The sequence below is a fragment of the Triturus cristatus genome, chromosome 6 (assembly GCF_964204655.1).
Source record: "Triturus cristatus chromosome 6, aTriCri1.1, whole genome shotgun sequence".
Taxonomy (NCBI): Eukaryota; Metazoa; Chordata; class Amphibia; order Caudata; family Salamandridae; genus Triturus; species Triturus cristatus.
Genome location: NC_140589.1, coordinates 1,851,068,684 through 1,851,081,587, shown reverse-complemented (window position 1 = coordinate 1,851,081,587; position 12,904 = coordinate 1,851,068,684). Strand labels below are relative to the sequence as shown.

General features: G+C 44.7%; 1 protein-coding gene across 1 annotated transcript in view; it reads right to left on the bottom strand.

Annotated features, from left to right (window-relative positions):
• Nucleotides 1-10,562: 10,562 nt before the first annotated feature.
• Nucleotides 10,563-12,904, bottom strand: part of LOC146822188 (vomeronasal type-2 receptor 26-like) — a 72,220-nt gene continuing 69,878 nt past the window's right edge. Inside the window, exon 3 of the mRNA XM_085609979.1 lies at nucleotides 10,563-11,488. Coding sequence (XP_085466105.1) covers nucleotides 10,563-11,488 — 926 coding nt within the window. The remainder of the gene's footprint in view (nucleotides 11,489-12,904) is intronic.

Sequence of the window (12,904 nt, the reverse complement as noted above, 5' to 3'; positions counted from 1 at the left end):
AATTGGCAGGAGAAGACCATATTATATACCTCAGGCTACTGCTTGGTTAATTGCAACGGCTCACCCAAGAACCCAGCCTCATCGTTGGCTATCTGCTATCAAGTAGCGACTGCAGTAGAACACGCAGTTAACTTACCAGACGCATACAAGGAATACGAGGACGTTTTTAATGAGGACATGGCAGAAGTCTTACCACCGCATCGGTCGTACGATTGTCAAATCGACCTGATCCCCGGAGCGGTCATTCCAGCTGGACGCGTATATGCCCTAACGGAGCCCGAAAATAACACCTCAGGGAGTATTTGGATAAATACTTAAGCTTGGGCTTTATACGAGTGTCGAAATCTCCCGCTGCATCGCCTCTCTTTTTTATCCCTAAGGCGAACGGCGAGCTGCGCGCGTGTGTGGACTTCAGGGCCTTGAACGCCGTTACGGTGAAGAACCGGTATCCCCTTCCATTAATCAATGTATTGCTGGAGCAGGTAAAAGAGGCAGTGATATACACATGCCTTGACCTAAAGGGGGCATACCATCTGGTCCGTATGAGGAGAGGAGACGAGTGGAAGACCGCGTTTAAAACGCGCTTCGGTCTCTATGAATATTTGGTTATGCCGTTTGGGCTGTGTAACGCCCCAGCGGCGTTTCAGTTCTTCTTAAATGATGTCCTTCGTGAACACCTTGACCGCTTCGTCGTAGTATATATAGACGACATCTTGATCTACTCTACGGACACCAAAGATCATACACAACACGTTAAGACCATTCTGCAAACCCTGCGACGACATCACTTATTCTGCAAGATCAGTAAATGTGAATTTGGGGTAACATCGGTAGAGTTCCTAGGAGTAAACCTCACCCGTGGGGTCAGGAAATGTCGGAAAGAAAAGTATTGGCCGTAAAGGAATGGCCAACCCCACGTAACCTTAGGGATGTGCAGTGTTTCCTGGGGTTTGCTAATTTTTATCGTCGTTTTATCGATCGCTTCTCGGAAGTGGCAAGCCCTCTCACGCAACTGCTGCGTAAGCAGTCGACGTTTCAGTTGACTGAAAAAGCCCAAAAAGGATTCGAAGAGCTAAAGGAAGCCTTTTCGACAGCCCCGGTGTTGGCCCATGCTCACCCTGAATACCCCTTCATCGTGGAGGCAGACGCTTCCGACACAGCGGTGGAGGCAGTCTTGTCACAAAGACATTGCGAGACAGGACGTTTACATCCGGTGGCTTACATGTCCAGAAAACTGAACCCCGCTGAATGCAACTACAATATTGCAGAAAAGGAGCTGCTAGCCATCAAGAATGCCTTCAGTGAATGGAGGCATCACTTGATGGACGCCAGACATGTAGTTACGGTCTACACGGCCATAGAAATTTACAGTTTATGACTGCAGCCAGACACCTCACACCCCGTCAAATGAGGTGGACACTCTTTTTCGCAGGGTACAACTTTCTTGTCACTTACAGACCCGGAAAGGATAACAAGAAAGCAGACGCGTTATCCCGGCAAGCATCCCAAGACATCACCTCAGCTGGTACTACAGGAGCCATAATCAGCCCAGAACACGTAATAGGGGCGACTTGCACGGATCCATTCTTAAGGAGTGTATCACAGAACGTTCGGACACCAAAGTGGAAGAACTGGCTGAAAGACAATCCTGATTGGAAACTAGTACAGGGGCTACCGATACGAGGAAAACAACTGCTCCTGCCCATCAGATCATTAAGGCTACAAGCGTTCAAATGGTGCCATCAACTGCCCTGTGCAGGTCACAACGGCAGGGAAAAAACACTTGACAGAATCCTGAGACAGTTCTGGTGGCCTTCGGTTCGGAAGGATGTGATCACATGGGTCCAGGAATGCGGGGTTTGCAATCAAATGAAGGCTTCCCATACCAAACAAGCAGGTTTATTGCAACCTCTTCCCACACCCGACCTCCCTTGGGAGAACATCTCGGTAGACTTTATTGTGGGCATGCCGCGTGATAAGGGATGCACAGTGATCACGGTGGTGGTGGATTATTTGACGAAGATGGCGCACTTCGTCGCCTGTAAAGCTCTGCCCTCGTCAGGTCAGTTGGCGCACTTGCTCTTGGAGAACGTGGCACGCTTACACGGATTGCCTAGAAAGATTATTTCCGATAGAGGCGGCCAGTTCACTGCCCATTTCTGGAAGGCCTGGTGTTCAGCCTTGGGAATCGAATCCAACATATCCACCAGCTTCCACCCGCAGACGGATGGGCAGACAGAGCGGGTTAACCAAACCCTTAAGCAATACCTTAGGTGTTACTCCATTGCTTCTGATAACGAGTGGGTGGATTTCCTATGGTTGGCGGAGGTAGCATATAACAGCGCTACGCACACGTCCACCAAACTTACACCTTTTTATTGCTCTTATGGGTTCCATCCTTGGTTTTCCCCCTTCCTGAATCCAGCGCAGGTAACCAAAGTCCCTGAGGCGCAGAGTAGGAGAGAACGCATACAGGCAAACTTACACGTAGCAAAGAGCAATCTGAGGGCCGCGAAGCGCAACTACAAGGCATCTGCGGACAAGCACAGAAGGTCAGGGCCTGTCTATAAAGTAGGTGACTACGTGTGGTTGTCCACAAGACACATACGTTTTAAACGCTTCAGCGTTTTTAATCCCAAATTCATCGGTCCATATCGGGTGCTTAAGTTGGTAAACCCTGTGGTAGTGAAGCTATCCCTGCCTTCAACGTTACGCATCCATCCTGCATTTCATGTATCCCTAGTGAAGCCCACACGGGTGGGGCCCAATCGAAAGCCTGCACCAGTGGTGGTACATAGCGAGGCAGAGTACGAGGTGAGGGGTGTGCTGGACTCCAAGATTTACCGCAACAGGTTGTGGTATCTCCTTGCGTGGGAGGGATACGGGGAGGAGGAAAATTCTAGAGAACCTGCCTCCCAGGTCCACGCTCCTAAACTCGTTGCCCTGTTCCACAAGAAACATCCCACGAAAGCGTGCTTATGTCAGTGCTCTTCGGGGGAGGGATGTACTGTTGTGGCTCACCGTAGAGCACTGACAGCCCGGGGGCGACATGCCCGTAGGAGACGGGCGTAAAGGAACTACATATCCCAGCGCGCTTTGCGAGATGACGCTCCGACGTCATCGCGCACGGCGCGAAGACGATGAAAAGGAACTTCCGGCATCGAGAGGGTGCCGGTTATTTTGGATTTCCAGGTTCGAGTACGGACGAGATTGAGTGCGGACGATAGTGGCGTTCTGGTAGGGGTGCTTCGCACCAGCCTTGACTTCCCGCTGCCTTTGTCGCGCACTGGTGTGTGTGGTTTCCCCAGTCCGTGCTAAAAGACCGTGTTTGAAACAGAACCGCTGCGGTTCCGTTGGACGCCTTTCCAAGGCATTGCGGAATCGCCCGAGCGGTGAGACTAGTGCACTGTGTTTATGATAGATTGCATACCAGCGACTCCAAGGATCTGAGCCGTTCCTTTTTTCCTACTGTCAGAGGGAAGCCTTCCCGGGAAACGATAGTAGGCTCACCCGCTGGTGTTCTCTTTAGTTCACGCTATCCCAGGAGCATGGGAGTAGCGCTCTAAGTTTGTGCAGAAACTGGTGACGGAGCTGCAGGCACCGAACAGGGCTTAAGCTTCGCTGCACCTCAATTGTTTATTTGTATTCCAACAGGGGCGGAGAGGTGACTTCTGACATACGTCCTTCCCCTCCCCCTGTTATACCCGAGATTCAGGAATTGTGGTAGGTCCGTTTGTTCTGGGTGTAAAGGAGGAGAAGGAGGGGAATAGCCAATAGGGGTATCTTGTGGCTAAACCATGTCCTTTCTATAGGTCACAAACTGCTTTGTTCCTCGGCTCTCCAGGTCTCCCAGTCAGGAGTGCTTTCTTTCCTTTACAGGTACAGCAGGGGAAGTAGGGGAAAACATTGGGTACTGGAGTCTAGGGGTTGTCCTAACCATATTGCCTTGTGATTTCTCTTTCAGATCTCCCTCCCCGCAGTCCCCTTCCTTTCCTTCCCTCGCCTGATCACCCTTTTGTGTCTGTCATATACATACCAGACCAAGGGGCTATCGGGTGGTGGACCCCTTACAGCATCGTGCGACCCTGAGGACGTTGGACTGCGACATAAAGGGGGTCCCCACATGATATTCTTACATGCCTGCATAACTATTATCAAAAAGAAATGATAATGGCTTCAGTGAGATATCGGCATGCTATTACTTTTGAAGACGTACAACTATGGCTCTATAAAGAATTGTTGCATATCACGCTTGGAGCAGGACCCTGAAACCAGTGACCAAAGTACTCCAGGAGAAGGGGATTCGCTATAGGTGCGGCCACCCATTATTTTAGTGTGGAATGGAGAAACACATGCAGTCCGTACACCTGGCAAGGTATCTTTGATTTTGGGGTTGGAACAGGAGAAATCTGATCTTTAGTCAAAGCAGCATCAACAGTCCCACTCTCCGCCACCTCATGCCACAAGAAGTTCCTGACACCGAGTCTGGAAGAAGGCCGGCAAATCGTAAGCTGCTGAGAGTCTAAGGGAGCACTTAGCCATGGTGCAGCACCTTACACAGAGGGAGCGGTCCATGGGCTCTGCCACAGAGTGAGAAGGTATCCCATCGCCTTTGAGGGAAGACTACCTTTTCAGACGTCAAAATAAACCATTCCCTAGGTGGTATATGCACCGAAAAGACAACCAAACAAATGAATGAGGTATACTATAATCCATAAATCACCACCTCCTACAATCAGAGATAATCATGTGTCAAACATAATATGACCCCAAGTGCAAAATGAGAATTTTGATGTAAATAGCATGCCAACTAAGTAAGTCATACAGCGTAGCCACCAACGGGTTTGCTGGCTGTCAATAAACGTGCCACATCCGGCAGATATTAACGTCTCAACACCTGATGAGATGAACAATGGGCCCGAAGAACCAAATTGCCTCACAGATCTCAATTGGTCCAAAGGAAAATTGGTCAATAAATTGCCCTGACCGTGGTAGACCTTCAAGATAAATTCACGGTCTCCGCGCATATAAATCAGGACCAAATGAAAAACAACATTTGAACTATTCAATAAAGCAGGCTAGCTGACTAGCAGTAGCCCCACCCTCCAACAATCCTGTTTAGATGCGTACGGTCGAAACACGGTGTCGGAACCCAAAACGCCCCTCTAGCCACTGGACATGAGTGTACCAGATCCCACACACATTCCCAAACATAATTGAATACACCTTCTGTCCAATAGTGTCGGAGCCGGAATGCTTCTCAAGCCACGGGGCATGAGTGTTTGAGACCCCCCATGGTTTATCATTCATAAATAAATAAATTTGCCCATATTGGCGGCCAAATGTACATTTGGCATCACGATATATATGAAAAGTAGTGATGCAGCGCAAAGCTTACCAAAATGTACTTCACCCAAACAATGAATTGTGGATCACTAGGCCCATTTCTTTATAGTATCTCTCTAGCCTCAATTGACTTGATCGATAACCGTTTACTACAAACCATGATCCTCAAATGGATCTTTTAGTTGAGCTGCCAGGGACTAGAATACTTGGAAACATGAACAATTATTCTATGAGGACCCTGAATAAAATAATTGTTACCTCAAACTCAATTCAAACCTTTCTCAGCTACTTGTATAAATGCCTTAAAATAAGAAATATGACTAAAAGAACATGATAAAATCAAGGAAGATAATTCAAGGAAAGTATTCATCTAATCCTCGTATTGCATGGAAAGGTCAAGATAATGCATTTCAAATTGGATTTACTAACACATTTCTATTACAGATAGCCTCACAAAACAAGGTACAGATTATTATTAGTCAGCTGAAAAATATTCTGTACAGAAAAACAAGATAAATCTAGAGGTTCAATAATTAATCATACAAACCAAAGCAAGTTTGTCCCCAGTTAGATCTGGTCAAGTCTGGACTGCAACACAGTGTATCACAGTAGGAGTCAGATAACCTCTCTGCCAAAAGGCTATTTTCCTGCACAACTTTACCAGCCGGCAAAGTACAGGAGTCGAGGTTGCAGTTTGATATAATTCAGTTCATTAAAGTCTATACCACCTAGTGTAGGTGAAAGGGAGCATAGAAAAGTCAATCGAGATCAAAATCTGTCCGACAGCATGCCAGGCAGAAAAAGAAAATGGCAGCCAGAACCCGACTCCTCCTCCGATGGGGCAATTGTTCCTCAAAATGTTCCTGGTGTACACCCCTTAACGTATCAATTTCATCAGTCCATGGGGGTCATTCACAATGGGCTGTTGAGGGTTGAGCAATGAATCACACAAATCCAGAGGAATTAAGTAATCCTTTTTGCATACTCCATTAAGATTCATTAAATTCAATTGTATTACCATTTCGTCACTTTCACGGAAATGGGTGGTACCTTACTTTGCTCACAGTCAGTCCGTTCTGAGGCGCCTTTCCCTGGGTTTGCAACAATATTGTTACATTTCTATCAAATATGCTTCTTAGCGAGAAATGACCCCACTGTTAATCCAAACAGAAAAGAAACTTCAAAGAAATTTCTCATAGAGCTTAGATGACTGTCTCACATGATTTCATATTAACGTAGTGAAATGGAAAGCACTTGAGGACTACATGAAAAACTAGCTGAATCACTACTGTTCAATATTGCCACTTATTACACATTTACGAATACTTTTTGACTTTCTTTATTATTTAAATTATAGTTTATCCTCTTCAGGAACCACACATCAATATTAGGTACTACTAAAACAAAATTTCTATAGGCATTATTTGTACTTTACCATTGTCAAGCATTTTTAACTATTAACTCTTCACTCTCAAATACATGTGTTACTTTATTAACGTTAGAGAAATTCAGGTTTGCACTATCTCAACTTTTCTCTAAATCGAGCAATTTTGCATTTCAAGAATTTCAATAGCTATATATTTTCCTGTTCGATGCACATTTAAATGTATATTGTCACAAAACTCTCGATCTTAACTGTATATTTTATTTTTTCATAACACGTAGATACATTTATGTGTGGTTCTCATTGTTTCTCTTTTTATTTACATTTTTGTTTAATTATTTTTAGGACACACTGCATGCTTTTGCGATGCAAATGCATTCTCACAGTTTTTTGACTTAGCCGGTTAACATGTCTTCGTCAAGTAATATTTGTCATAATGATCTTTACTGGTAAGAATTGATAAAGGTAAACGTCAAATAACATCCACGCTTCATCAGTAGCATGGCCCCTAAGCCCCCATTACGTGCTAAATGCCAGAAAGTCCAAAATCTCCCTATATCTAGGTACATCAGGCTCACCTGAATACGTATCAATGCTTGTTTCACATGTTCAATGCCTCTCCATAGTGGGTACTTGCTGTCAAAAAGGTGCCCTTATATTCGAACCTTATGCTCGTGATCCCAATCATGTATATCTGTATGTTGACAGCAAACAAATGCACTGCCCTAACTGTGAAAACAACCACATAAAAAGCATGGCGGCCATGTTGAAGCGTAGAGATTAAACTGTAGGCAATCCTGTGAAGAGAAGCAACCTCCCGAAAGAGATAATACATAAAACCCCATGGTACCAGCCATCTATTCTGTAATAACAGTAATCGACACAGTAACAAGCTTTATTATTCGAATTCCATGAGAGAAATGGATGTTGACTGGAACGTTAGCACTTAAAGTCATTCCCTGTTTATGAGTGTAATGACAAGAATGCAACGCGTGTCAAAATTCCGACGAACCAGTATTTAGAACATGTAAGGTACAATATGATAGATTTGGGGATGCTTCTGTGGCGACATAAGGTTATCCAGCATATACATGGACGGAGTCTATTTCTTTTGGCAAACATATTCAAAAGAAGTCCACAGCCAAAATATAATTTATCCTTTAACAAGAGAGAGGCACTCCTCAGGCTGCGTAATGATGATAACATAATAATTCAGGAAGCATAAAAAGGTGGGAATGTAGTCATTATGAACAAAGGGGACTACATGAATGAAAACAACTGACAGCTAAATAACCGCCAATGCTATGAATGAATTAAGACCAATCCTATGAAGAAACTCACTTTGTTCATCAATATGAAATTGGGTGACTGGAAAGACATGTACCTTTTGTCTGATGATGAATATCGAAATCTGTTGGTTTGGAATGCAAACTTCCTGTGTATTTATTTGTTGCCCACGGTCCATAAGGAGGGACCCTTCTGCCCAGGAAGACCTATCTTATCGGAAAGATTGTCTGAATTTGTGGATATCAAACGCCAGCAATTTGTCATCAACCTGCCATCTTTTATACAGGATGGCAAGAATATCCTCAACAAATTCAACAGCCTACCTTGGTCTAAGGAACTTCAATTTGTGCCATTTGATGTAAAAAGTTTGTGCACGTGCATGCACAAGGGTTTTGGGTTACTCGCAGTTAAGTTTATCCTGGACCGGGATAGGGCAGACCATTTTGAATGTAATCTAATGATACTGGATATGACCAATATCATATTGTTCAGGAATTACTTTATTTAAGATGGTCACTGGTACCACCAACTCCAGGGTACAACCATGGGTTCCGGGTTTGCTCCCTCTTATGCTGGCCTATTCATAGACTGGTATGTTAGGGAGCATGCCTGGGTAGAGGTTCCTATCCCTGGATTGAACATATAGTCTATTGGAGGAGGTACATTGACAACATTAGCTGCCTTTGGAATAGCTTGACTGAGACACTGTAGGAGTATTTCTCACATCTCAATGATAATCCCTATAAAATAAGACTGACAATGAGCCACATTTTATGTAAAAGATTGTGTGATTCATAGCACTGTGTTCTGCAACAAAACAGCATGCAACATCATTTTGCACCAAGCTCTAACTCATTGGAACTGTGTCTAAAGTGCGGTTAGTAAGGTCCGCCGTTGGTGCTTGGCTTCTGTGCTATTTATGCTTTTATAACACCTCTGCTCAGCCTAAACTGTAAATTGTATTTTGTAGTGACACAATTTCTTTACTTATACCCGGTCAAGGTCTGCCTTTGTTTATGAAGTACAGCAGACTGCCCAGTACTAAATGTATCGTCATATCACGACTAGTGGGTGTCAATGATTATGTTCAGAGTAAGTGGCAGAGTCAGGCTTTCACTTATGCGTGTGAATGCAGAAGAGCCAGAGTTCTGTATTGAGAGTTTAGACAAGATGGCAATGCTTGCCTGCAGGATCATCCAGGTGAGGAGAGGCAAACGTGCACAAACTGTAAATTGTTGGGGGTGTAAGGGCCCTGGGAATGGCTCATTCGTACAATTGCAATTAGTGCATTCTGGACCACTGCTGACACCCATTAAGGAAGAAGGAGGAGGGCTGTGTGAGCCATACGCCACCCCACTGCAGCATAGCAGAGAAACCGAGGTCAGAAATGAGGGGGGGGGAGAGGTCATAGGTTAGGACATTAAAGCCAGAATGCGCCTTTTGTTTGCTCTGGTATCAAGGGTGGGGTGGTTCATGAGGTGCAGGGTGGGGCTTGATCCCTGTTGGGCCAACGGGGTTCTACAGTGGGGTGGCGAAAGTAAAGTAGCCAATATGCAAGTGTGGGGTTGGGGTGTGTGACTCATTTAAGATTTTGTTCAACATCTACAAGGGAGAAAGGGCCACATAGCAGGTGCTACGTAGCCCCATCACTGTTTGGCATTCCAGGAAGATTTTGACAGTGACCTCTCTGAGGGAAATGCACGGGGCTAAAGGGCGGGGTGCCAGCCACAGTGTTAGCATAGTAATTACAGCAGGGTTAGACCTTTCTGTTACCTAGATGTAGCACCCACGCATGGGAAAGCACCATTCTCGAAGGGCCAACGTGTCCACTTCAGGGGTGTCAGCTCTGCCATCTTGGGTGACACAAATTCAGTGGTAAATTACAACAATCTCTACTGACACCAATTAGAAAAACAGAGTTTCACAGAAAAGCATCTGCTTTCCCTTCCATTTCTTTTGTGGCTCTCTCAGGGCCTGAGGATGTTTTACAGACCATCAAAAATACCAAGCCAGGGGTTGAATGGACACTGGGACTTGGTTAACACCTCCAGCGTGGACCAACGGAGAGGTGCGTGGCTGCGAACGCATTTGAGAAAGTTGATGAGTTGTAAAACTGGGAGTAATCTGGAGTCAACTGCACCATTACAGCCCTTGAACAGGCGACTCGAAGGGGCGGGTCTGCCATTTTGTCTCCTGGCCTGTGAATTAACAGGCTGTTAATAGATTGCCGCTCATAAAAGTTCCATCTAAATGCAAAGAACCTCTACCTTATTCAAACTCCATACCACATGACAAAATGAATTATAAATTAAATATATAAATTACAAATTAAACATAATAAAAACTGCATGGGTGTTCTGGACAAGGTTGGTACCCATATGCACGACACAAAGGAAACCATACTTAAAAGCAATGGAACATCTTGCAGTATCACCTAAGCAATATTTTAATATCCTATTCTAATTGTCAGGTCTTTCAAATAAACATTTTATTTTGTATTTTTTTATGTAGTATTTTCAAATGAAAAATAAAACATCAATCTTTTTCAAGGTTTTATCATTGTATTGCCATAGTTTGCTTTCTCTTTTAAATGTTCTCGAGTATTGAGATTGGGTTTTAGCAGGATAATGAAACATTTAGGAAAGAAAATGCAGCCCAGTAATCCGGCACTGGAGGACTGGATGGTAAACACCTCCACAGCCACCATATACTTTCCTCGGGTGCTGGTGTACGCTGGGATGAAGGACAACCACACACTGACAAACACCAGCATGCTAAAAGTAATAAGCTTTGTCTCATTGAAACTGGCAGGCAAAGCTCTTGCTAGAAAGGCCACAATTAAGCTAACCAGTGCTAGAAGTGCCATGTATCCCATCATACAGTAGAAGAAAAAGGAGTGCCCCTCGTTGCACTGGAAGATGGTCTTGCCCTCATTAGCTTCTGTGTTCATTTCTGGGAATGGAGGGGACTTCAGTATCCAAACAGTACATATGAGGACCTGGAGCACTGAGCAGAGGCAGACGACTCCATTGGCTGTGTTGGGCCCCAGCCACCTTCTCCAAGGGCTGTGGTGGCTGGTGGCCTTGAAGGCCATGACCACCAGGATGGTTTTGGCTAGGACAGATGAGATACTGACAGAGAATACGACCCCAAAGAGGGTTTGTCGGACCATGCAGCTGAGGCTGGTGGGCTGACCGATAAACACCAAGGAGCAGAGGAAGCAAAGCATGAGGGCCATGAGTAGGAGGAAGCTGAGTCCACGGTTGTTGGCTCTGACGATAGGTGTCTCGCGGTACCAGACGAAGGTGCACAAAATTGCAGTAGTGAGGAGTGTGAGGATAGTGGCTGTAGTGGCCAACACCTGGCCCAGCGGCTGTTCATAGGAGAGGAATTCGATTACTCTTGGGAAACACATATCCCACCTCTCATTGGGCCATTGATCGTCCGGGCATCGCTGACACTCGGCTGCATCTAAACAAGCGAAAGAGATGATATCCTTAGGAAGCATGAAATGGTGACTCATATAGTGTGGGATGGAAAGATAACATATTGCTAGTACATTGGTCAGATGCCTGTTCTTTCATATACCATGATCTAATTCCTGGTATGATTCTTTACATTCAGATGTAGTGCTCTATGCAACGTTTTACATGTGTTGCAAGGAAGCATCACAGGGTTAAGACAGTAAGTCCTCTTAACATCTCTGTTTTGAGGGCGAAGGGTGTAATCATCAGAGTGGGTAGCGGAAGAAATTGTTTCCCCAAAACAGGACCTTGTTCTGTAGCATGAGACTGCTCCACATAAAGTGTACTTTGAGTTGGTCAACCACATTGCCTCTGACTGCTCCGGTACTAATGCACCTAGTGCTGTTACTTGAGAGTGTGAAGACTTACCTACTTCATTTTTCCTGTTTACCTTATAAACCTCTTCCATGCTACTGGTGATATTATTCAAATAAATTCCTTACAGTAATAATGTCCTACATGTTTTGGGTTTTGTTAAGCTTTTTTTTCTTCTTCTCTGATTGTTATTGTCACATGCATGTTATACATTTGAATCTTCACTGTGGTCAGTTATGCTCTAAATTAATGCATTTATTCAATGGTTTTATATAGTGCTCTTTTCACAATATTAATTTTAGGGCACATTCTAGTGAACAATGAGAGATACCTGTATAAAAAAGCAACAGGTCATAAGTCACTTTACCGGGTGATATGAAGCAAAAACATATAAGAGAATAGTGACATGACTGGCTGTATAATGAGGGAAAGGGGAGTGCAGTAGGATAGGATAGGATAGGATAATTATTTATAAAGCGCGTACGTATGCCGGAGCGTCTTGGCGCTGGTAGAGAGAGAGGGAAAAATATTGTCATCATCAGCGGGTCTCGTTAAAGAGCCGTGTTTTTAACTGTTTCCTGAAAGCCTGATGATTGCCTAATATTTTCATAGAGTAGGGAAGCTTGTTCCAAAGACTAGCGGCACGGAAAGAGAAGACTCTCCCTCCCCATCTGGCTTTGCGTGTCCGATTTATCTTAATAAGGCCTTGTGTAGTAGACCTTAAGACCCGGCCGGGCACATAAGGAATGAAAAGCTTCTGAACATCCCTGGTTCCTCCTCCAAAAATAGCCTTGTGCACTAAACATATAGCCTTAAATTCTATACGTTGCTGGATTGGGAGCCAGTGTAATGTTTTAATGCCACTAGAGATAGATTGGTCTATGGGTACAGCTATCAGGAGTCTGGCAGCAGCATTTTGCAGAGTCTGCAACCTCTTCATCTGAGTCTTATTTATGCCTAGCAGCAAGGTGTTGCAGTAGTCAAGTCTCGATAGTACGAGAGCCACCACCACTGTCTTGCGAAGGTCAGATTCAATTATAGGAAAGTT